Consider the following 23,657-nt stretch of genomic DNA (forward strand, 5'->3'; position numbering starts at 1 on the left):
CCATTACAGGAAATGTCACGGGTCACCGTTGAGCCTTGCTCAGGTCAATGAGAAGGTCACTGGTTAGTGGAATTGCCTCATTCATTATGAGTCATTAGTAAGTCGGATAGTGAACATGTCCATTATGTACAAGCATTTCAGTATGTCGAGGTCTAACCTTTTACAAACATTATCACAGCAGGCATGTCTGCTGTCCAAGCATCAGGATCAGGAAGCAACACAGCCTTGTGTTTAGAGCAGAAAGCTCAGAGTCGAAATGTTGCTGAATCCCCAGCCTGGCAAGGTCGACTGGGAGAGACATTGCTAATGTTACTGCCTCCTCCATAAAGGCTGCCAGTGTGTCCTTGAGCAAGACTCTTAGCCCCCAAACTGCAGTGGAGCTGCTCATTGCTCAGCAGCACATATGAATGTGTGTAAGTGTGTAACTGTGGAGCAAGGAGCTGCTGAAGAAATGCACAGTGTTCAGTCAATCTATCCTGGTTAAGGAGGGTTTAGAGTGACTGTTACTAAAAAAGACAGCTTTAAAAGATGTTTTGAAATCTATTTGCATCAATACATAGGCTCCCCAAAATCTCAAACCTTCCTCTTGACCTTATGTTATAAGCAAAAGAATAAACAAAATTGCGACCCATTGGATTACAAATATCACGAAAGAATAAAAGACGATGGATTAAGGTTGGAGTGTGCATAAAGAGGACAGATGACCTTCCTGATGTTGGGAAGCTCAGCATTTACCGTCCCTCAAAACACGATAGATGGACAGGTAGATAGCGATAGACAGACAGAGGCAGATTAAGCGGGAGAAAGGGAGGGACACGGAGGGAGGGTGAGAGGGCGATAAAAGATTAACTCCTTATCGGTCCCTAATTCATCCGGACACGTTTTACAGTCCACCCCGTAAAAGCTCTCTCTCTCTCTGCACTTAGTGTGTGAATCATCTGCAAATCCACACAGCAAGGTTACAATATGCCACAGGGATCACACACACATCTAGTAAATTTTATGAGAAAGAATTTGCTGTTGCCTGTCATCTCTGTGCTCATTTCCATTCTACAGAAGGGTCGCACAGAAACAAATGTGTTTTTGTGCATTGTGTGTGTGTATGTGTGTGTTGCAGATGTGCAAGCGTGCATACACTTGTGTGTGCATGTTAGTAATTTATATTGTCATCTCAGTGAGTGTGGCACTGTGAGCTTCTCCCTGAGCTCCGGACTCCCACATATTGCATCAGTTCTAAATTAACACGCAGAGCCAGACTCCTTCTGGGCCCCCTCAGGGTCCTCAGGGACCCCTTAGGCATCAGCACCCTAGGGGACCCCCGCTTCAGATAGACTGCACCCCCCCCAAATATTAATACATTTCACAGATTCACAAGGCTTTCCTTAGAGACCAAGCCAATTTTCTCTGCGAACGTGTTGCCTCCACATCGACATTCATTAGAGCAATATTGGACACGCAAGCTATCTGGCCTGTTATTGTGAGAGAGAACTGAGTGGAATGAGAAACGTGGAGAGGCAAAAAATGGGCTTGAATATTTTTATGCATAAGTATGTGTCTCCCAGGCTTCCTCCCAGTGTATGCTGGGGCAGGCTCCAGCCCCCCCGATGTAAGATTTTATATTAAGGTAATAAATATTGAAGTGTGGGTGTGGCTGGATTGTGAACGGACCACTATTTTATATAGGAACAGTGGGAATACTCATGTCCCAAGTTTATGACATGAGGACAGGAGGATATTTTGAGAAACTGTCTACAATGTCCGTCCATCTGCAGCGGTCCCCATAGCGACAGGATGGGACGGCAGCAGGCATGAAGAGAAAGGCTAATCAAGAGTTTTGCTTGGCATCAGCTAAAAGCAAGCATTCCCACAGTGATTATTCAGTATTACCTGTTCTATTATAATGCCTTTTCTAATTGATGAGACTTTGATACTGGTAGGTTAAGGCTCTGTTATATTCGAGTAAAGATAGAAGCTGCTACTGCTTCAGTTGTGCTGGCTCCCTCTTTTCTGAGTAAATAAATAGTGATCTGCCGTGGAGAAAGGTCCCAGATAATTTTATTAATATTCAATCACGCAAATTGATTTGGGGGAGGAGTCCTTGACAATCAATGATATTAGTCTGTGAATTTCAATTTTACACCCAGAAAAGGATTAAAGGGTAGAGAAATTAATGAATTAATGAATGATGCTTTAGGATAGCAGAGTCGGGATGGATGGATGGATGGATGGATGGATGGATGGGGTGATTGACAGACTGATAGGGGAGAGATAAATGGCTATACACACACACACACACACACACACACACACACACACACATCACTGTGGGATGGTGGGGATTCAAAGCAGCACTTAAATGTCATATGCAAATGTAAATGACAGTATGAGGGAGAGTCATAAGCACTTTTCCATTCTTCCTCCCTCTCTCTCTCTCTCTCTCTCTCTCTCTCTCTCTCTCTCTCTCTCTAACTCTCTCTATCTCTCATCTCACTCCCTTTAGATAATCCATCATTGTTCCCTCTCTCTTGAAAGGTACACTAACTTTTGCAACATTTTTTCATTTTTACTCTACCTTCTCTCTCTCTCTCTCTCTCCCTCTGTCTTTATCCCTTTACAAGACTTTCCAAATCTTGCCTTATCCCCTCTTTTGATCTCTCTCAGTCTCTATTTCTATATCTCGCTAACTCTCTCTCTCTCTCTGCCAGTCCTGAAGTTGTTTGTTTTTTGGCTGCTGTCAACCTATTTGTTCTTATTGGCAATGACAGAAAGTATTTGGGAGCGGATCCCATTGTGAGGAAATAGAAAAAAACATGATCAGTATTAGTCTATCACCAATCTGTCGCCATTTACTAATGATTGGTGCTGTTTTAATAGAACAATGAAAGAAGAAGACAACATAGGGGCCAGATAGACAGAATGAATGGTGTTAGACCTTGTGAGCTGATACTGTCTTTAGCTGTGGCGCCAGAAAAGTGGGTCTCTGGTTGGGGTGACATCTGAAAATAGGTGACACTCACACACAAACACACAGAAGCATCTTGCCTTTTACTTTCTCTGCTCTCTCTCTTTCTCTCTCTCTCGCATTAGCAGATACTGAGAAACGCTCCCTCCCCTCTCCTTGGCGATTCTGTCCCATCTGAATGTTTTTACTGGGTCAGTGCGTTCAGATGTGGCTTCCAAACACACTCCTCAGACACAGGCTATGGAAAGACAGACGGCCAGGAGGGGACCTACCGCTGTACACACACACACACACACACACACACATACACACACACACACACACACACACACACACACTCCCAGACATATACAGAAGGGTTATTTTAGGCAGAGCACTAGATGACCACCTCTTACATCAGGGTGTTTTAGTGCCCCTGATGAGCCCAGCTAAGCCCATCCTCGCTGAGCTGCTGTCCAGCCTCTCTCTCTCTCTCTCTCTCTACACTCACACACACACACCACAGCTAGTAAGACGACAACATATACAGGGGTGATCATGGTCTCTTTCTGCCGAGGTAATCTACTTATGTAGATTAGGCAATCTACTATGTAAGATTTAAGGACAAACGATTGTAGTGTTATGATGCTTTTGGAAACCCAGAGGTGATGAAGCCAAAACTCTAACACAGATACAAGAATTGGTATACTGTTACAAACATCGCTGTTACATACATCCATACAGTTTCCCTATATACAAACTTTGCATAAAAGGTACAGTTAAAGATGCTACGATGCGACTTTTGAGATATAAGTATATTTACCTTTAGTAAACAAGACCATCGCAGAGAAGATTGGCAGCCTCTACTGACCTCTACTCTGTGTGTATCTATTGCATCAGGGCAAAGTACAGCTGGCCTTGATCACCGTGGTTCACACCAGTGATTGAGGACAGACGATCTCACCTGGCAGACAGACCCTGTGGAGGGCCCAAGCATGGGCCTCTCAGTGGGGTTCTCACTAACCCCCTGGGACTCTCCCTAATGTAATGTATAACCACCTATGGACAAACAGCGAGGGTGCTGAGTCAGTCAGCATAAAGTGCTGTGGCGAAATGATGATCAAGTGGATAAGAATAGAAGCCAAAGGCATGGAGAGAGGACACAGACGTACATTACGTCAGGGTACAAAGAGCACATAACACCACAGTATGGCACGATGGTAAAGAGAATGCTCCGGGGGAAAAGAGGGAGAGACCTCATTATGCACAATGGGCCAAATTATTCCACATCAAATGTATGGAACCAAATGCGCTGTGAACTACAGTATGCGAATTCTACAGCAAGAAATTAGAAAAAAAATCAAGTAAATTCAGTTCTATTCAATTAAATTCTGTGGCACTCAGCTCAACTTAACTCAGCTCAGCTTAATTCAATTCAATTCAATTCAATTCAATTCAATTCAATTCAACCTTCATTTAAACATGGCCACCCTCTGAAAGCAATCTCTTACTTCTATGTCTTACATACATACAATACAAAATACATTCAAAACAATACAAGAAAATAAAAATAAAACTTAAAATCAAACATGAGAGAGAAACATTAGATCTCAATCCACTGATTACTCACAGTCATCTAATTTCATACGGTGGCAAGCACAATCATACCAAAAGCCAAAAACCGATGCTACACCGCTACCACATATAACTAAATTACATCACGCCGGCAGAGCGGAGCGTTCAACCATGGAACGAGTTCAAATGTTGCTCAGAGTGACTCTGGACGGCCTGGCAGTCTATTCTTCAGACGGGAACACAACGGGACTCTGATCCCACAACCTCCTGGGACCACGGGACCAGAGTTATGAACCTGGAAGGGGAAGAGTGCTGAACAAAGGCAGCGCTGACAGACCGCTGCTCCCTGAGGGCCTGGACGCTTGACACCATGACAAATGCTACAAAATCCACAGCCATGCAAACATTGTGTCAGTGAGTATGTGTGAGTGTGTCTGTGTGTGTATGCGTGACTGAGAGGGAGAAAGAGAAAGAAAGGGAAAGAAAGTTAAGGACAGAGAGAGATTGAGAATCACTCCGGGAGCAACACACACAGACAAAACTGCACAGGATCACACTGACACCAGCAGAAACAAACACACACATACTGTGCACAACACACACTCCAATGGCAGCGATGTGGAAGGACTGATATGACTAATAGAGGCCATCTATTTTTTTTTTAGAGATTATGTCCAAGACCTTCACGGCTGTCCTTTTAACTGTCTGTAAGAAAAGCACCCCAAGGTAAGGAAATAATGGACCCCAGACACTATAACGTCACACGTCTGATGGGCTGCAACAAAATGTGTCTGTGTCTGTGTGTGTGTCTGTATGTGTGTGTGTGTGTTTACATGCAAATATTCTTGTATTTATGTATATACCTGTGAACTGATGTCCTCCAAATGACAGAAAGCAGAGGAAGATACTTTTGTTGGCTCCCATTTTGTTGTGTAGGTAAAACTAACCAAGTGTGAATTGATTTAAACTAAGGTCACAACTACTTCGGCAATGGTCTAGTGCCTCATTATTTCACTATCAATCACTTGGCAGGGGAATGAGTCAGTCAGGGGAGGTCAGCAGTGAAGCATCCAGATGTTCAGCTGCTTCAGCCCTGCGTCTCAACCCGGGCGGCTATAGCCTATTACCTAGCTGCTTTAAAACAGACAGACAGAGACAGAGAGATGAAGATGAGAGATGATAAGGGGAGGCACAAAACGAGGGAGGGAGAGTGTGAAGGAAAGGTGAGGAGAGGAGGAAGAAAGAATCTGAATGGGAAGGAGGTGAAAATAAGGTGAAGGTGGGGGAAGGACAGGGGAAAGCCTGGTAAAGTCTTTCTTACACAGAATTTGAATGTGGTTTACTTTTAATTAAGTTTCATTTTGATGCAAGTGTAAGAATAGATAGTGGTACTGACTTTGATTATGTACAGTGCATGCAGTGATATTTTGTCAAGGCAGAGTTGGAAAGTAAGGCAAATAAAACATATTTGCCATATGCCAAGATAGAAATGGGACCAGCAATAGCGTTGGTTTTATTTTCCTATAGTGTGTTAAATTCCGTGCACTTCTAGTCGGTCACATTAAGTTTGACCCACATGCATGTTCACTCTTAGACTAATACAGGACCACATTAATACAATATGCCAAACATGTTGGACATCATGTCCCTAAACATTTAATTTCCTGCTGGTCTCTTCTTTAAACTGTTGATTTATAGTTTGAGGGTCGTTTTTCCGGCTTTTGGGTTTTTTTACGTTGGTTGTTAAATTGGTCTTAAATCCAATTCCAGGTGGCATCATAAAGATCTTAGAAAGGTCTTAAATGTGTCTTTCTGAAACCTGCAGATACCCTGGAAGAGACAAAAAGACAAGAGAATGGCAGCATGTCAATGACAAGAAGATAAAGGAGAAAGTGTAGGTTATATGAGGAGAAAAACAGGCCTCAATGAGATAGGAGAGAGACAGAGAGAGAGAGAGGAGAGAGAGAGAGAGAGAGAGAGAGAGAGAGAGAGAGAGAGAGAGAGAGAGAGAGAGGGGGAGAGAGAGAGAATACAGGGATGAAACAATGCTGAAAGAAACAATAAATTTTACATGAGCGATTTCAGCAGCAGCGGCCACCTTCTACACTTTCTATAGCTGACTAGTTATGTTTGTCACTTCTTTGTGTAACTGTGTGTGATTGTGTGTGTGCGCGTGTGTGTAAGTGAATGCATTTCCACGCGTTTGTGCGTGCATGTACTCATTACCATCTTGTGTGTGTGTGTGTGTGTGTGTGTACGTGCACCAACAATGATGCTTAACGCAATTGACGAGCCGTGGGCTTAGCCATGAACGCACCATTTCCAGCATCATGTGACTGAGTGGCTACAGCGGCGGGCGAGCGGGGATCAGGGTGTATGGTGCTGTGTGTTAATGGAGTTTTGGATGGACGGATTCATATAGGAGAGCTTTATAATCTATGGCCGAGGGCTCAGAGCCCTAAAACCACTGGAGGTTTAATCCTAATCCAGTGGCTAAAACCTCTGGCATGTTATGGCGCTGAGTACATGGCTACCACATCCATGCTTCTCTACCATGCTGAACATAAGCTGTGCCAGGATACAGACTATGAGTGTCTTTATAGCACTATAAGTGTTTGCAGAGAACGATTCAAAATCCAGTGGGTTTGGGCCTAGTGGGTCCAGTCATAACAAGAGTAGTGTGTTTTAATGAGTCTGGGTCACAAGGTTGGGAATAAATTTCTCATTTGTGCACCAGGAAGAAAAAGTTTGAGAACTGTTATATCTGTTATGTAGCAGAGGAGGCCTATATACACAGTTCCCCATTTTCAACTTGGGCAACGCACCTTGTCTCCTGTCTCAGTATTGTCTTGGATGAACAGCAGCACTTAGGCCACCTAAACACGCGATTTATATTCCGAACGAGGCATAAAAAGTTACATTTACATAAACTCTGTGATTAAAGACCATAGAGTCTGGGAAAGCGGAAAGTGTTGCTGACCATGGGAAAAATAAGAGACAGCAAGACTGAAAAATAGACAGAATGAGAGAGAGAAAGGCAGACTGAGAGAGAGGGAGATGAAGTGTTGCATTGAAATCAGGCAAATATCTAATGCATCAATGCCAGGCGGGTTCACTCTTATCTATCACTCCTCCGATCCTCTGTGTGAGGGTCAGGAAAACAATTTCATTGCAGGGGTATCCACAGGCTTAATAGAGCTCTCTTCTTTTTGGCGGGTACACCTGAACATGTGTCCCTTGAATTGTTCTTTGTAATAACCAAACAAATGCCCATCGCCTGAGAAAACTCACTCAGCCAACATACAGCAGATGTTAAGGACTTTTGAAAAGACTTATTATGTAAAGTCTAACTTAGCTGTGTATCGTCTCTCTACACATTATTCTGTGGAGTTGTCAGAAAATGATGTTTCTATTTCAAGGAACCCAAACTGTCCCATCTCTCCGCTTCCCTCTATTGTCTTGTGTTTCCCCTGGCAGACTATAGCTGCTTATCAATGGCACAGTGAATGTGTGCAGAGGCCTCTAAGCGGCGAGCTGATTCTTTAAGCCCCATGCCCAAAGCCTCGCGAAGCCTACTCTCCTTCAAACAGTCAAACGTGACACGCCACAACCCCAACTAATAAAATGGTTTACTCTGCCCACTGAAAGGTCTCAGGAGGCAGGATTTGATGCATTCATTTCCAAATGATATAGATCCGTTGTGGCAAAAAAATAATCCCCGGTATTCATGGTTAAATGGGGTCTGGGTGAATGGTATTTTTTTGTCAGCCAAGGGTTAAAGTCCCCTACTATCTAAAATAAACCTGCATTTAAAAGGTTCTATAATTTGTTTTTATTTTGTGCTATCAGCCATTGATTAAAAATAGGTGTCACTCAAATGGTGGGCATCCCATTTTGGAGCAACACTTGCTGTTTGGAGGTATCTACATTTCATTTATCGATTACAATGGACTGTTTATTGATTATGTTGGACTACTTAGTGATTATGAATTATTAGTTTTTGCACATGCTAGGCAGAGCTGTGAAATACATTTTTAAAAACATCATCATGTAATATGAAGCCTCTTGGGGCATGAAAAATTCCTAGGGGTTTAACAACAACAAAAACTCACTGAAGGCTGAGATTGACTGTAGATTAAAAAAAAAAGTACATTGCAAAAAATGCTCAACTTAACAAGTCATCGTCTTAAAATCATTTTTTTTCTTAAAACCCATGCAAGATTCTGTTATTCGGGTAAGATAATTCCAGTTGTTTCCAAAGCAGTTTCATTTGTTTCAGGTATTTTCTAAAAAACAAGGGTCAACATCTTGAAACAAGCAGAATAAGGCAGATCACCCCACTTATGTTAAGAAAATGACACTTCTTACAAGTCATCCGTGTGTGTAATGTTTGAAAGAAAATTAATAAATACTTAAATGACAAAAAGAAAATGACACTTCAAGATTCAAAACTGATTCAAGACAAATTTTGAAACAAGTTGATTTGCATTGGACGCAAGCAATTAAACTTTCTCACCCAGCTGTCAGATGTTTTCAATTGTTTAAGAGAAAAATAAGATCTTAAGAATCAATACTAAACTGTTTTTTTGATGTGTAAGTGATATCACATCTTAACCTTGACTATGGACAGGAGACAAACGGCGTCACTGGTGTCAAACCAGAAGCCAGAAGTCTCTTGTAACGGATTAGCATGCGAACACTGCCACTTCATCTCTCCCTCTCTCCTTGTCTCAGCCACTCCGGCCTTTCCTTCTCTCACTCCCATCCTTCCCTGCCAGATGATGGCCACTGATCTAAGTGGTGTGGAGAGGTGAGGACATGGAGAGGTGGCAGGTCCCATGTTCGCACGCAGTGGACACACACACACACACACACACACACACAACCAATTGCTTGGGTGAAAAAGACATGATATACAACACAGTTTATGTATGATTTGCACGTTGCAGAATCACATACACACTGAGTCTTGAAAGCAAGGGAAATGAAACATCCTTCCTCTGTCTCGCTCTCTCTCTCTCTCTCTCTCTCTCACACACACACACTCACATAGCCTACATATGCACGCGCACACACACGCACAGTAGAAGGTTTGAACCCTATCCTCAGCAAAGCCGCCGTGTCACAGACTGGTAAGTAAACAACCCAGATGTTGCAGATGATGATGATGATGGGATGGGGCTTAGGAGGGAATTATTATCATGTATGCACATCTCATTGCACACTCATGCGCAAACACTCATGCCACACTCACTTACCACACACACATGCATGCACATGCACACAAGCTCAGTGTTTGGAAATAACACTTAGTTTGAGAAATCTCCTTTTAGGAGGATAAAAAAAATGTGGAGAGCTGGCTGTGGAGAAGTGGGCTACATTAGAATGCAGGGGATAACTGAGGAAAAATCTCATGACTAACAATGTGTATTCACATTTGTTATTCAGTATTCTGCGTTATTCAATAGAGAACATTTGGCAACTTTACTGGAACAAATTAAAATGTCTCAGTCCTTAGGCTATTCTATCTGGGATTCATAAGTTAAACTTCAATATTAAAAATCACATCTCTATCATCTCATTGTGACATCCAAACTATTGTGTGTACTGCCTATAAAATGTGAGCAAAACAAAGTAGCCTAAACAGCTTTAAATCGATTTCAGCTCTTAGTTCTGATCATCTCTAACGACAAACAACTGCAGTAATCCTGGAGGAATATTGTACAAATATCACAGCAAAGCTTTAGGTCCCTCTGGGAATGTTAATATTACAGTGGCGCCACAAATATACCATAAAGTACGATACGGTCCCTATAAACACACTATAGAGTACCGCAAACACACTATAAGTCCCTGTACGATAATTAAAGTGATTTTTCATCAGGGATTCATTCAACATCATCGATTCCCTATAGCCTATACATCTGTCCCAACGGGCTCATTCGCACTCACTGGAGAAAACTAATTGGAAGCGGACCTCAAGAGCGACTTTTTCAAAAGCTTACCTCTGAAAAGAAGAGCCGTCCAAATATAAAATCCAACCGAACACGGTCCCCAAAACTTGTGGCACCGCATCCTGGCACCGCTCACTGGACTCCGACGGCCCCCGGCAGCGGGCTCCGAGTGTCGGCTAGAGAGGGAATCTGCTCCGGCTTGGCGGTGATATGAACATTTGGCTGGAGAGAGAGGAGGAGGGAGAGAGACAGACTGAGTGTGTGAGATAAAGACAGACAGACCAGAATGAGTGTGGGGAGTTAAGATTGGCGCGTTCACACTGCTTCAATGCACATTCCCTGACACTGTCTAACGGGGGCGCGCGCCCGAGCTCGAGTTGGCCAGAACAGGCAGCCTGGAACTTCACCGGTAGGCTACTCAAACGAAAAATTACTATAGCCTAATATTTTTTATAGGGACTTTTAATGTGTTTATGGTGTTCAGTAGTGAGATCTTAAAGATCTTCCATTGTGATTTTCTGTGGTAGGCTAGGCCCTTTTTTTTTTTTTTTTTTTTTTTTACCAATGCATATAAAGTTTTGCTGTGACTATTGTAGGCTATACAGCCTAGCAGGCTATCCTTAAACGAATCGTAAGATTACTATAGGCCTAGGCCTAGTTCTTTTTCCTAATTATGTTACCAACCAATTTGATTCTGTCTAATTATTATACCCAAACCCAGTCTCGGAAGTCAGACTAAAGGGAAGTAAATTAGGCCTACCTTCCCTCTCGCACGCTTACCTGCTTCCCGCCTCGGCTGTCCCAGCATAGCTCTCGTGCGTTTTAAGACAGGAGCGCGCGGCGGGGGACCCGAGGGAGGGAGGGAAAGGGGGACCGAACTGAAACCGGCAAAATGTTATGATAGAACGGATAGTTCTCAGTGCTCAGTTCTGATTGACTGAGTCACTAGCCTACCAGATAAACACACCTGTAGGCTAGGCTATAACCGTTATTTTAAATATTAATGCCTAACCGAAAATCCCCACTCATGAACCAGCCACTTTGTTTAGCTGTTCTCAAACAATAGACTAGGCTATTGCTTGGTGGAAGAATAACATTTGATAATTCATATTTAGCACTGAAACGTAAACATTTTTTGGTGTGTTTTATAGCCTAAAAGCAATAAGCCTCCAGATGCATTAATAGCTAGAAGGATTTGCTCATCATGCTAGCACCTCTTAGCCATTTTCAAATCACTGTACAGCACCGCCTCTCGTGGCTTAGCCTACTTCTTAAATCAAAGACACGGCCATGAATGTCATACAGACATAAAACACCACCCAACCCAGTGTTGTTGGACAGGATGAACTGACACCAGCTCCACACACAGGGCCAGAAGGGGCCTGCAAGGTGCGGCACCACCCGCCTCCTCCTGTCGTTGTAGACTATCATTTAAGGATGCCATGCGTGTCACCCTGCAATTTTCCACTTCCCGGTGTTACAAAAGGGTTCATCAACTGCGTTTTTTGGTCGTATTTGTCTCTTTTTTGTGGCAGGCATGGCTCATAATCAAATGACCTATTTATTCCGGTCCATAAATAATTTCAGCGGGAAATAGAATCCGACAGGCGATGAGGGGGAACACTGCGCATTTCTCCAAATGTTCTCCCTCTCTTTCTCTCTTTCCCTCAACGGAACATGGGCGTATCATCTAAAGAAATGGGCTCGTCCTATACCACTGATATTAGACCAGAGGTTACCAGTATTTTCCATACCCACAAATAAATGAGCTTTAGACCCCCAAATGTCTGGGTCCCTAGGAGCCCCATCAGAGGCGATTTATGCCGTTAGATGTGACTTGGTACAGAATCCCATTTCTCTCTGTACTGTAGGTGGGACAACCGCAGCGGGCAGTGAAAAAGTGGGCAGTGCTCTCACTGGGCTAACTAAAGTGAAAAAGCAGTGAAATTAAACCATTCCTCATTTTGCTAGGGACCCACAAGACCGCAGTTTGTCCCTGGACCCCACTTTGGGAACCACTGCATGAGACAGTCGGCTAAACAACACATTAAACAATGAATGTTATTTTTTGTTTGTTGTTTTGCCGACTGTGAGTATGACTAACTCATCTTAAACTCACAACATTTTGTGGTAAGTCTACCATTGACTTTACTGAGGCTTAGTCAAGAACTGTCCATAGTGCTGAAATGACCACGAACAGCAATGTTTGATACAAGGATATGATAGTTAACTAAATGGTCTAAATCAATGCCCCCAAAATAATAAAATAAAAAAAAATAAAAAAGAATGATTACTTTTTATATTGGAGAACTTAATATCAGATACCCAGTAAATGACATTCAAAAGTAATTCTCTCTCAGTTTATAGGCCCCACTTGTTAGAATACACATAAATAGTTTTGACACATTTTACTTTGCTCTGTTGGTCAAAATATTACAATACAGCAAAAATAGGCCTATAAAACAAACTATTAATTAGCCTAATGTTAACCATAGAGTAAGGTCTGTTACAACCCTACATTTAATCTAGCAGTTCATGCTCAGAAGCATCAGATTCCCTTTGTCACCCAAACAGTGCTTTGTTTTATAACAAAACAGAAAAAAACACACAATGTCAAACCAATTTGAAGACTAAAAAAAGGCCTTGAACTATAAATCTTAAAAATACCCAACGTCTGACAGCCTGAGGTCTAAGGAGTCGCTGTCAGCCTCTGAGGCTGGATGATGTTTTTAGGTGTATCAGGTTACATTAGTACAGTGACTCAAAATGTGCTCTGTCATGTTAACCCTGAGGATGTAGCTGCATCTGTGTATGTGTGTTATGCATGTGTGTGTGTGTGTGTGTGTGTGTGTGTGTGTGTGTGTGTGTGTGTGTGTGTGTGTGTGTGTGTGTGTGTGTGTTACTGTTGCACCATAAATACCATTTTTCTCCCCACGTGTGGCCTCCTCCCACACTCTCTCCATTACATTTCCTCCTGGGGGAGCTGTAAACACTTATTAACACACCCGCTCACACAATGAGGACAAACATGCTCGAACACACACACACACACACACACACGCCCACACACACACACGCTAAAACCCTATCTCTCTCCATAAAGCACAGAGTTTAGCCACCAGCGAACTCTTGACAACTGCTGAGACTCTGAGCTCCTACAGCCAAACATGAGACGGAGACAGAGATTGAGTTCCATCTGAGCCCTCCTCTCTCTATCAGGTAAAACAACAAAGCTAGAACACGTCCCGGCAGCAATGTGGGACCCACAGGACCTGCGCAGGTATACCAGCCACACTGTATTTGTTCAAACATCAAAGATCAGAGAGAAAGTACGATGCTTGTGGATTAAACTAATGTTTCAAAGCCCCGTCCCTGCGCATGCTGAACCCCCTGAGCTGTGGAGCTTTGTAAATTTTAACCCAACCCTCTCAATCCTGAACCTCAGCCCACAACCCATCTGCCTGAACGAGAGAGAGACAGAGAGAGAGAGAGAGAGAGGGAGAGAGAGAGAGAGAGAGAATCTTCATTGTATGGCATTGGTAAGTTAAGTGTGTGTGAGAAACTAATTGAAATACCCAGCGGTAGGAGGCGCGCAAAGTAGCGAAGAGGAAAGACTGAGCAAGGAAGAGAGTACAAAGGCTGAAGGGAGCTGTTAATTCTCTATCTTTTATAAATGAGGAGTGCTCCGCTAATGGACTTAAATGTTGTGGAGTTGCCGTTCCTCTCTCCCTCTCCCTCTCTCTCTCTCTCTATCTCTCTCTCTCTCTCTCTCTCTCTCTCTCTCTCTCTATCTCTTTCCCCGCACATGTGCACACATCTATACAAACGCACACAAACACACACTGCTGGCACAGTGACATATGATGCAGTCAGGTCGGTGTGTGTGTGTGTGTTATAAGTGTGTGTGTGTGTGTGTGTGTCTGCACATATCCAGAACACCACTGATGTGCAAACAAAGGCTGAAAGATCTAAACTGACTGATGACAGTGACAGAGATTTCCTTATTTCAGTCAGCGCTCCTTCAAAAGTGACAAAGTTCTATCCTCTAATACACTTGTTAAATATCTTTTTCACCCGCTTTCCCTCTTTCTAAATTAAATATTTGAAATATGTGCCTGTCCCAGCAGGGTGTATGTGTGCGTTTGTGTGTGTGTGTGTGCGTGTGTGTGTGTGTGTGTGTGTGATAGAATGGGGTCAGACGAGTTTTAGTTTGTGTCTGAGTCGCTACCTTTGATGTGTGCGAGACACACAGCTTCTACTGTGACAGAGAGCACACTGGTCCCAGAGCTACCCCAGGTATGTGTGTGTGTGCGTGTGTGTGCGTGCGTGCATGTGTGTGTGTGTGTGTGTAGATGTCAGTTGTTGCGTGCGCTTGTTGCAGTGTATGTGCACCCGTGACAGATCTTTATACACTCTTCACAAGAGGGAAGGAGTCAGCTATGCAGATAAAAAACAAAACAAACAAAAATGGTTTAAGGCGCTTTTTTTTTTCAGGCAATGTCAGCCCATCTTTAGCCTTGAATGTCTCCCTTTTTAGTGCCCTAGTGCAAAGACTTCCAATAGTTATCAGCCATCAGAAAGTTTGGGAACATAAGAGGAATTCTACTTGGATATAGAATTAATAGTAAAAGGAAATGAATAGAAATGAACATAGGGATTTCCTATTCTCCCACCCGTGTCAATGTATCTGTGAATATCCACCCACAGCCGATGATGAAACACACCTTGGTCCTCCTGAAACAGCCAGATTATCTGTGATAGACTGACTCCTCCTATGTTGCTTCTCTGTTGCCAGCCAGCCATTGTCTCTCTTACACTGTGCAGGTGGCTACTCAGCTTATTATGGGATGGGAAAGGTCGGACCCCTCACACACAGTTTAGGAGTTCACTGTGGAAAAGGTCAGCGAGGCACAGGAGGGTGAGGAGAGAGAGAGAGAGAGAGAGAGAGTCACACGGGGTAAAACACAAACAGAAGTGCACACAGAGGAAAGAGATACAGAGTTGCGCATTGTGTGGGTGTGAAAAAAAGGTGGGAGCAAGTATGTGTGATCAAAGAAAAGTTTACATGCTCAAAGACATAATAACATACACAGAAAAGCTCTCTCACACACTTTGACGCACACATACTTAGAGATGCTAAGGTTTATAAATAGCAGTCGTCTAAATTATTGATGAATTTGGTTCTGCCGGACTTTAAGTCATTGTCTCTATGAATTAACTCTTATTCACACTTGAGCTTTTCACGGTCAGTTGTGTCCTAGCGGCTGCATCTGTGTTGGAGAGAAAGTAAATATTACATCACACTAAGAGATTCACAGAAAGCCTCCTGCTCGTGCTTTAAAGGATGAGAGATTTAATGCAGCACCTTGAAGTGGAGAAACTCAAATTGACACTCTAGGGTATAGTGGTTCTCAATGTGGGGTCCGGGGACCACCAGGGGTCCTTGAGAGGGTTTCAGGGGGTCCCCAGCAAATTGATAAATTGTTAAACTTCACTATTATTTCATGTACAAGAAGTTAACACAATTAGAAAATGTAGAAGAATGACTATTTTGATCATCGTTTCACTGTTATCTCTCTACCTACAATGCAGATAGTCATGGAATTCTGGACAAAATCATATCTAACAATAAAAATATTCTCTCTATCAATCAAATGGGGGTCTGTGGCCTTAATGTGGACTAAATTAGGGGTCTGTGATATGAAAAAGGTTGAGAATCACTGCTCTAGGGAACCACTTTGAAATTTTTGAATTCATAGTAAGCCTTTCTTGACTATGTAGGAAGCAGCCTTTAAATTCCCCTACAGTATGCTCTTTTTTTTTTTTTGTTATGTCTTCTGTGTGCATATTTTGTTAATATGTTTTCCCCTTTGGTAAAATGCATCCATTAATGTATAATGTATAATGTCTAATGATAAACACTACTTTTGGAAAATGTAACATCATCTGTGTTGTCTTTTAAATTATTTAGTTTGATTTTAGTCTGTTCTTTTTCTGATTTTATGTCCAAAATGTACTGTACTATATTTATATAATCATTGCAAACAGTGTGTTTGTATATTGTTGGTCATATGCTTTTTGCTTGCTCTAATGTCTACTGACATTAAAAATCCATTAATAGAGCTAGCGAAAAATTCAGAGAAAATGAATGTTATTCTCTCGATAACATCTACATTCTGCTTTTATTTCAGGCACTTGTTCAGATGCCTGGTTCAGAAACAGAAAAGTGTCCAACGGCAATCAGTGTGCTAAGGACGCCACCCAGTGGAAGAAATGTTGATGTACATAAAACCATTTCCTACAGTCCAGTAGTCCATGTTGATTTCACTGCAGTACAAGTTCTTATGCCTGAAGAGTAAAAAAGGAGGAAATCAACAGTCTACCTGTGTATTAAATTCTCTGAGGCATTGCATCATTTGCTAATGGTATTGCAAAAAGGGATTAACAACAGCAACAACATCAATAATTGGAACAATTATAATATAATAATATAATTATATCATATCTATAATAATTCTCTGTCTCTCTTTTCTCTCTTGTTCTCTGTTATGTCATGTTTGATGGGAAAGTATTATCCTTATATTCTTTTCACTTGTCGTTTAGATTCAGAGGTTAATTCTGGTGGCGGCTGGGGGGGGGCCTGACTTCCATGTTGAAATGTGGAGTAGATGGTACTTAAATTGAGAAAATGAAGTATCTTTGTCATCCAGGTATGCTGCACTTTTTAACCTAACCAACTGATATGCACTTCTTTGCATATTTGGCAACTAAACCTATTTTATTTATTTGTTAGTTTACTGATTGAACTTTTCCTTCTGTTTAACTATGTTTACTTTCCAAACAGTATGATGTGTCCCATTCCTTGACATACCATGTATGTCATTACTAATTCAAAAATAAATATTGACCGTCAAATATTGAGAATTGTGTTTGTCGAAATGAAGGAATTTGTTTACAGTCAGACAGTTAGTCCATACAGGCTCTTCTTTATGTTGAACCTCAGTACTTGACTTGTTCCTATAAGATGGGAAGCACCAGCATGTGTGTGTGTGTTTGTGTGTGTGTGTGTGTGTGTGTGTGTATGGTCTGTCAGAGCTCTGGCACTAAGATAAGTGGTTACCTAGAGCAGCCGGCCTGATGCTTGATGCCATTCATTCCTTGTTGGCTCCCAGTAAATCCTGTGAAAGAAACTCTTGTTCTCCTTCACATTCAGCTGAGAGATTCTGGAGTCTGGAGACGTTCAGACATTCGACTGATCAACAGCTCAACTCCAGCTTCAGGTAAATCTCAAATTTATGCTACTTTTTGGATAAGTTTTTATATCGTATCCGCATCAACGGTTTTTAAAATAACAGCAGTGTTTGTTTTATGATAAATGAGATGTTCACATGGCATATTCTGCTACTTTTCAAAATGGTTTCTTTTATTCCAGAGGTGCATCATTTATTTATACAACTACATCTTTGAGTTTTACTCCTGTGGCAGAAGGAAGACAGTTGTTAACTTGTATTTTTTGTTATTGTATTATTTATCTGTGTGTTTCTGTGTCTCTGTTTATTATCCATGATTTTTTTTTTATTACAATATCACAGCTCTTTATTTTATTTTTCTAATTTAGAGACATGAAACTTGTGATACTGGTTGCTCTTTTGAGTGGTAAGTCACAGTTTTAATTTAATGAGTGAATAAATGCTCTTTAATCCAAAATGTGTTTAATGAGTCGATTGTTGTTTTATTGTTAGGGCCATGCTAATTTCAAAATGTAATTCGATAACCAGTCGCTTGCTTAAAGCTGTAAGCATTCACATAATCCACTGGAATACTCAAACTCAGTAATGTAATTAGTAATGGATTACTCTGCTTTTACAATCAACAACAATTATCAACCATTATTTCAAGATGTCAAACTATCTTAGTGTCTCTAATCTTCCAATCAAAATGTATTTTCTCCACCTATCTGTGATCCGATCTCTTACAGTTACCATTTTTGTAATCAGATTTGTAATCAGATTCCGTTACATGTAATCCATTACTCAGAATGCCTTTGTGTTTCCTGTATTGTTGTGTAAAATGTGCCTTTAACATTGTAATCAGGGGTTTTTGCTGCCCCATTCATGAAGGAAGAGGAGGCGAAGCGGTTTATCCGGCTGAAGAGACAGTCAGGATACTGGGATCCAAACCACTCTCAGAACCAATGGGGTTACACCATTCAAGAACAGGTGAAGCCACACTGCATGATGGGAATGTATAGTGGCGTCAGTCAGAATAGCCACTGACTAGGCCTGTCTTATCTTTAGTCAAGGACACATTCTGTCTATTTAATGTTTCACTTGTGACCCACCTGTATCAGCCAAGACTTTGTCATCCATAAAAAAGGCTTTTCTGTGACAAATTATTTTTGTTCCTCAGGCGAACGAGTACTGGACAGCTCTCCGAACAGATGCTCAGTACTACATGGACATGAGCGCCCTGATGTTTGACCGCTCTGTGGCTACGTGAGTGAGATAATTACCAGCAGCATAATATCTAATATGTGCCAGTTGGTGGATGTTTTAATCCTAGGCACCTTACAGCACCTTGAGGGCATACTTTTTATTTTGCATGGGTGAATCCAGAGGGGATTGAACTCCTCCCGTGGCAACATTAGTGCTACGCTCTGCCCACTGAACCACAGGGCCACACTGACATGAGACAGCATTCATCATCTGAAGTTCATCTTTTAATAGCTCTAAAGTGTTGGCATTTTGTCCACTAAGGACTTAAATTAAAGCTGCATTAGGAAAGATTTGTATGTAAAAATACACCCGTCCTATCAGCCTAAATCACAAAGTGCATGGCACTGCAATAAAGAAGAGTGTCCCATCCCCACTAACTGAAACACTGCAGATTCACCCTATTTGCCCAAATCAAATTCTGGTGTTGGGTTTGAACACTTCTCTGCCCACAGGGAGTGATGAATCAAAGAGCACAATACAAACTGTCTCTTAGACAGCAGTGATAAAGCAGCAGTGACCCAGATAAATGTCTAACATTTATCTTTGCCTCTCTCATCCATTTCTTTGGTTTTCTTTGGTATAAAGCATCACACTGTGCATCTTATTGATGTCACATTACATGATTTCTGGTCATTGAAGTTCAAATGTTTCAGACAGTTATCTCTTGCTGCCATTTGGAGCCGCCAACGTGCGAAGACGCCTAGTGCAGCTTTAAGCATTATACTTGAAAAAGTGTCATAATTGACTTTTAATCATGTGCCATCAATCCCTTTGTGCTATCAAGGTGCCATTTCTTTCAAATGACGGAGGAGCAAAACATTTCACATCTCATATTTCATATATTTTCATGCTATACTTGTCTGTGTTGCAGTGAAAACAACAGGCTGTATATGGAGATGCTGCGCAACGCTCGCGCTCACCTGGACAGCCAGACTGGTCAACACTAACCAGAGGAACACTGAAGAAGAGGAGTCACACTGTAGATACAACAATACAGCGTGGCTGTGGCTGAAATATCCACACTAATGTGCTTTACAGGAAGAATAAATATTCATATTTGTGAGCCTCTATGAAGGAACGTATTCTGTTTGCATAGAAAATTTTGCTTTGACATGAATTACAGTACAAATCAGTATTGGTGCAACATGGAGTTTAACACAGCCTTCCCTGTACATATGCTTGGCAAATAAATGTATACTTGTGTGTTTTGCTTGGCAAGTAATCTCATATTCTAACATAAAAGGTAATGCTGTTGAAATTGGCAGTGCTGCTGATTTTACTGTTAAACAATACAGACAAGATAAAGCAGAGTTCATGAATATCCATAACAAGGTTATATGAGGTATATAAGGTAATGTTGTTTTATTTCCACTGTTTTTTTTATGTCTTTGTAAACAAACAACAACCACACATTTTAAGGTACATGAGCCTTACTAGATTTTTCTGTTATTTGAAATGTACACCTCCTCATTCCACACAGTCAAGGGAGTTGAGTGCTATTTTTTTTTTTTTTATAAATTACAGATTGTTTTCAGAAGCATCATGCCTAGCTAAACCCACCACACTGTCAGATTGTAAGTGATCAATCAATACATTATGCCTATTTTACATTACATTTTCAGGATGTGTAATAAAGATAAGAATCAAGCAACTGGAAGTTTGTGTGCTATATGTAGTTGCAGACTGTCTTCTAGACTTAACTCTTTCTAATAAGTTTGTCTTAACTAATGTTAGTTAATGTATGATCTAATGTTGAACTAACGCTTAACTATGGCATTTTTTTCATGTTTATTAAGGTATTTACAAAATTAAACGAGGTATTACTCTAAATTAACACATTTTACATTACCTTTTTAAGGTGAGAAGTCTTTATGCTTTTGGAAAAAAAATCACCCTATCAATATTGAAAGTGACACAAATATTAAGGATAATATAAGTATTTAACATTCTTTTTGTGCCATAACCTTACTCAGACATTAGTCACAGACTCAAGTGTTTACAGCCAGAACTGCAGACAGGAGGCTTTGAATGTGTCACTATGGCTTCACCCTCAATGAAGACTATAAGGACACACTGTTCCTCTGTTCAGCTTCTCTCCTGGACGTCTGTAATAACACAATGAGACAAGGGCATTGAACATCAATGCATCCTTCTTAATCTTGTTAGCATAATACTGTTCTCTATGGGAGAATACATGAAGCAACAAAGCATCAATCTCTGTCTTGCATGTCATACCCATTAAAAGACCTAGATGGCAGATGCGATGCATTTGGTGGTTCAACCTTTGTGTTCAGACTCTGAGGAGAACTTGAGATGGGAAGTGAGGGCAGGAAAAAGAAGACGCACAGGATTTGTTTCATGAGGCTGGAGAGGATCAAAAAAATAACTTTTTTTTATTTTTTTAAAGATCCTCTAAGGGAAAAAAACAGAGTGCTGTTTGTGTTTTGCACCCCCTCTTGTTTGTTCAAAGTAGGATGTTTTGGTCGTCTCTATTGTTTACCACTGGGTGGTGCTTTCCTTTTTCTGTGGACACTCCCGTTCTCCACCCAACCCCTTCATGTATTTTTAGTATTTCTCTTGTTTGGGAATCTCGTTTATGTGTTGCTCAGTTTTTTCTCAGTTTTTCATGTGAGGTAGATGTGTTTCTTTTATGCCACCATCTTTCATAGACGTTTCAGCCCCTTTTAAAGCTTAGGACAAACTAAAATCTGGAGTCTGGATTGATCAAAACCAAAGACCATGGAAGGGTTTTGTCACTGATATGTCTTCTGTAGCACAAGGGAAGAGCTGTTTTCAAAGAACAAAATAACTTCCCCCAAAACTTAAATTTTATACAATTATATATAATATATAATTACATATAATTTTTAATATAATTTTTTTATTATTGGCATTTGACATTTTGTTGGCAAGTTTTTAGTGTCTGAGTAATGTGTTGGCCAAAAGATTGTTAAATGTTTAATGAAATGCTTTTTATGCTTAACAGTAAAAAATCCTCTCACCTTAAAATAGGTCATGTAAAATGGGCTGATTTAGTGTTAACAAACATGATTTAATGTCATTTAACGCCATTAGCATTAATGCTTTACATGGAATAATAAGCCAATGGTAAGGAAGGGAAAGCTCCCATGCACTTTACAACAGGTGATGGTAATTGGTTATGTAAGGGTTAACATAACTTCATGTCTACAAGAAACCTCAAGTAAAGGATATATACTTTATCTGATTGATGTTAGAATATCGCTTAAATAACATGATGAAATGCTGACATCCCCTACATCCTGTGTTTTTGACATTTATGGAAAACAGAAGGGAATGACCAGTTCACATGAGCAGATTAAGAGAGGAACAAAACTTGGTCGGTCACTGTAAATATGTTCATTCAATAGCAAGTATCCATAACATTCTGACTCTTCAAAACACATTGTACATTAAAAATAAAAACATTTATCAGTCTTTTAAGACAATCTAATTGGTTTCACTCTGTGTTTTTAATAGTTAAATAATAAAAATGTATGAATCATGTAATGTGAATATTTATGAGTTCATCAGTGTGCCAATCTGGACCTTTGTTATCTAGGAAATGTGTGTGACTGCCAGGACCTTCTCAATTTTTAATTACTTACAATTTTAAACCACTAGTGTAGGATTATGAATATCTTTATTTTTCATTGAATGGAGTAGAGGTATACATGACATAAAATATGACAAAATACAAACATCATGTATTAAAAACAACTTTATTATTGTGATTAAGTACATCTGGACAGTAGGACAAATAGCTTTGGGGATTGTGTAGTGCATATCACTTTAAATTTCATAATCTAATCTCCATAGTTATTATTTATAGATGTTAAAAAAGGTAAAATGTCTGTCGAGTTTTCAATTATTCATTAGGCTTTGACATATGTGGTTTGTAATGCAATATCTGTGTGCAGTGCCCAAAACTATAGCAGATTTTGCATCTGAGGCTGGTAAAATGATGAGACAGACTGGGACACAATTTGCAACAAAGAAAAACAGAACAAGCAGAATAAAGACGACCGCTCTGTAATGAGATCCCCAGATAAAACCCTACAAATAAACCTCTGATCAACCAATCAGTGACCTGGATGCTTCATCATCCCCCTAACTTAGCCTAACTTGTAGACTTCAAAGATTTGCAAAGATGTAAAAGGCAGTGGCATCTCTAAGGAAATGGGAAAGGTAGTTTAAATGTTGTTGGTACCTTGCAAGATTAACTGTTTTCCTTCTCTTACACCGCACTCCTAAAAAGTAGTTAAGAATTAATTTGTGCTTCTTGAGTGTGATAACTAGAACAACCCCCTCTGTATTATGTCAGTATTTCTATTTATGTATATTGTTATTAAGTGAGCTGATTATTAAAGGAATATCTGGTTATTTTTCATCACCATGCAACATGTAACATTGTGAGGACAAATGTCCTTCAATTCAATTCAACTTTATTATCCCCAAGGAGGTTTTTTTTTTTTTGCAGCCAGGTGAATAAAGAACCAACAGCACACATAAAATCAAAGGCAGCAGCAGGAAAAAAAACAATAATAAACAACAATAGACAACAGTCAGTCAAATAGATAAAAAGTCAACTAAAAGTGAATCAACAGTCAATCAATCATAAGATTTGTAGTGCAATTTAGCAATTCTATTCCGCAGTTTTTCATCCTAAGTTTC

The 23,657-nt window shown here is 40.6% G+C and overlaps 2 protein-coding genes across 2 annotated transcripts in view; one reads left to right on the top strand and one right to left on the bottom strand.

Annotated features, from left to right (window-relative positions):
* LOC139654873 (neuronal acetylcholine receptor subunit alpha-7-like) overlaps positions 1 to 10,600 on the bottom strand; it is a 37,311-nt gene extending 26,711 nt beyond the window's left edge. The window contains exon 1 of the mRNA XM_071532095.1: positions 10,522 to 10,600. Within this exon, the coding sequence (XP_071388196.1) occupies positions 10,522 to 10,591 (70 nt within the window). The 5' untranslated portion in view covers positions 10,592 to 10,600. The remainder of the gene's footprint in view (positions 1 to 10,521) is intronic.
* Positions 10,601 to 17,693: 7,093 nt separating this feature from the next.
* On the top strand, positions 17,694 to 20,608 carry LOC139654874 (uncharacterized protein C3orf85-like). The gene is made up of 5 exons (XM_071532096.1): positions 17,694 to 17,750; positions 18,089 to 18,126; positions 18,565 to 18,689; positions 18,880 to 18,965; positions 19,837 to 20,608. Exons 2-5 carry the CDS (start codon positions 18,093 to 18,095, stop codon positions 19,910 to 19,912), a joined length of 321 nt encoding a protein of 106 aa, XP_071388197.1. The 5' UTR covers positions 17,694 to 17,750; positions 18,089 to 18,092; the 3' UTR covers positions 19,913 to 20,608.
* Positions 20,609 to 23,657: the final 3,049 nt, after the last annotated feature.

The sequence above is a fragment of the Centroberyx affinis genome, unplaced genomic scaffold, assembly GCF_046629955.1.
Source record: "Centroberyx affinis isolate AG114_WGS23_722 - 3 ecotype Tasmania unplaced genomic scaffold, CSIRO-AGI_Caff_v1 ptg002162l_1, whole genome shotgun sequence".
NCBI lineage: Eukaryota > Metazoa > Chordata > Actinopteri > Beryciformes > Berycidae > Centroberyx > Centroberyx affinis.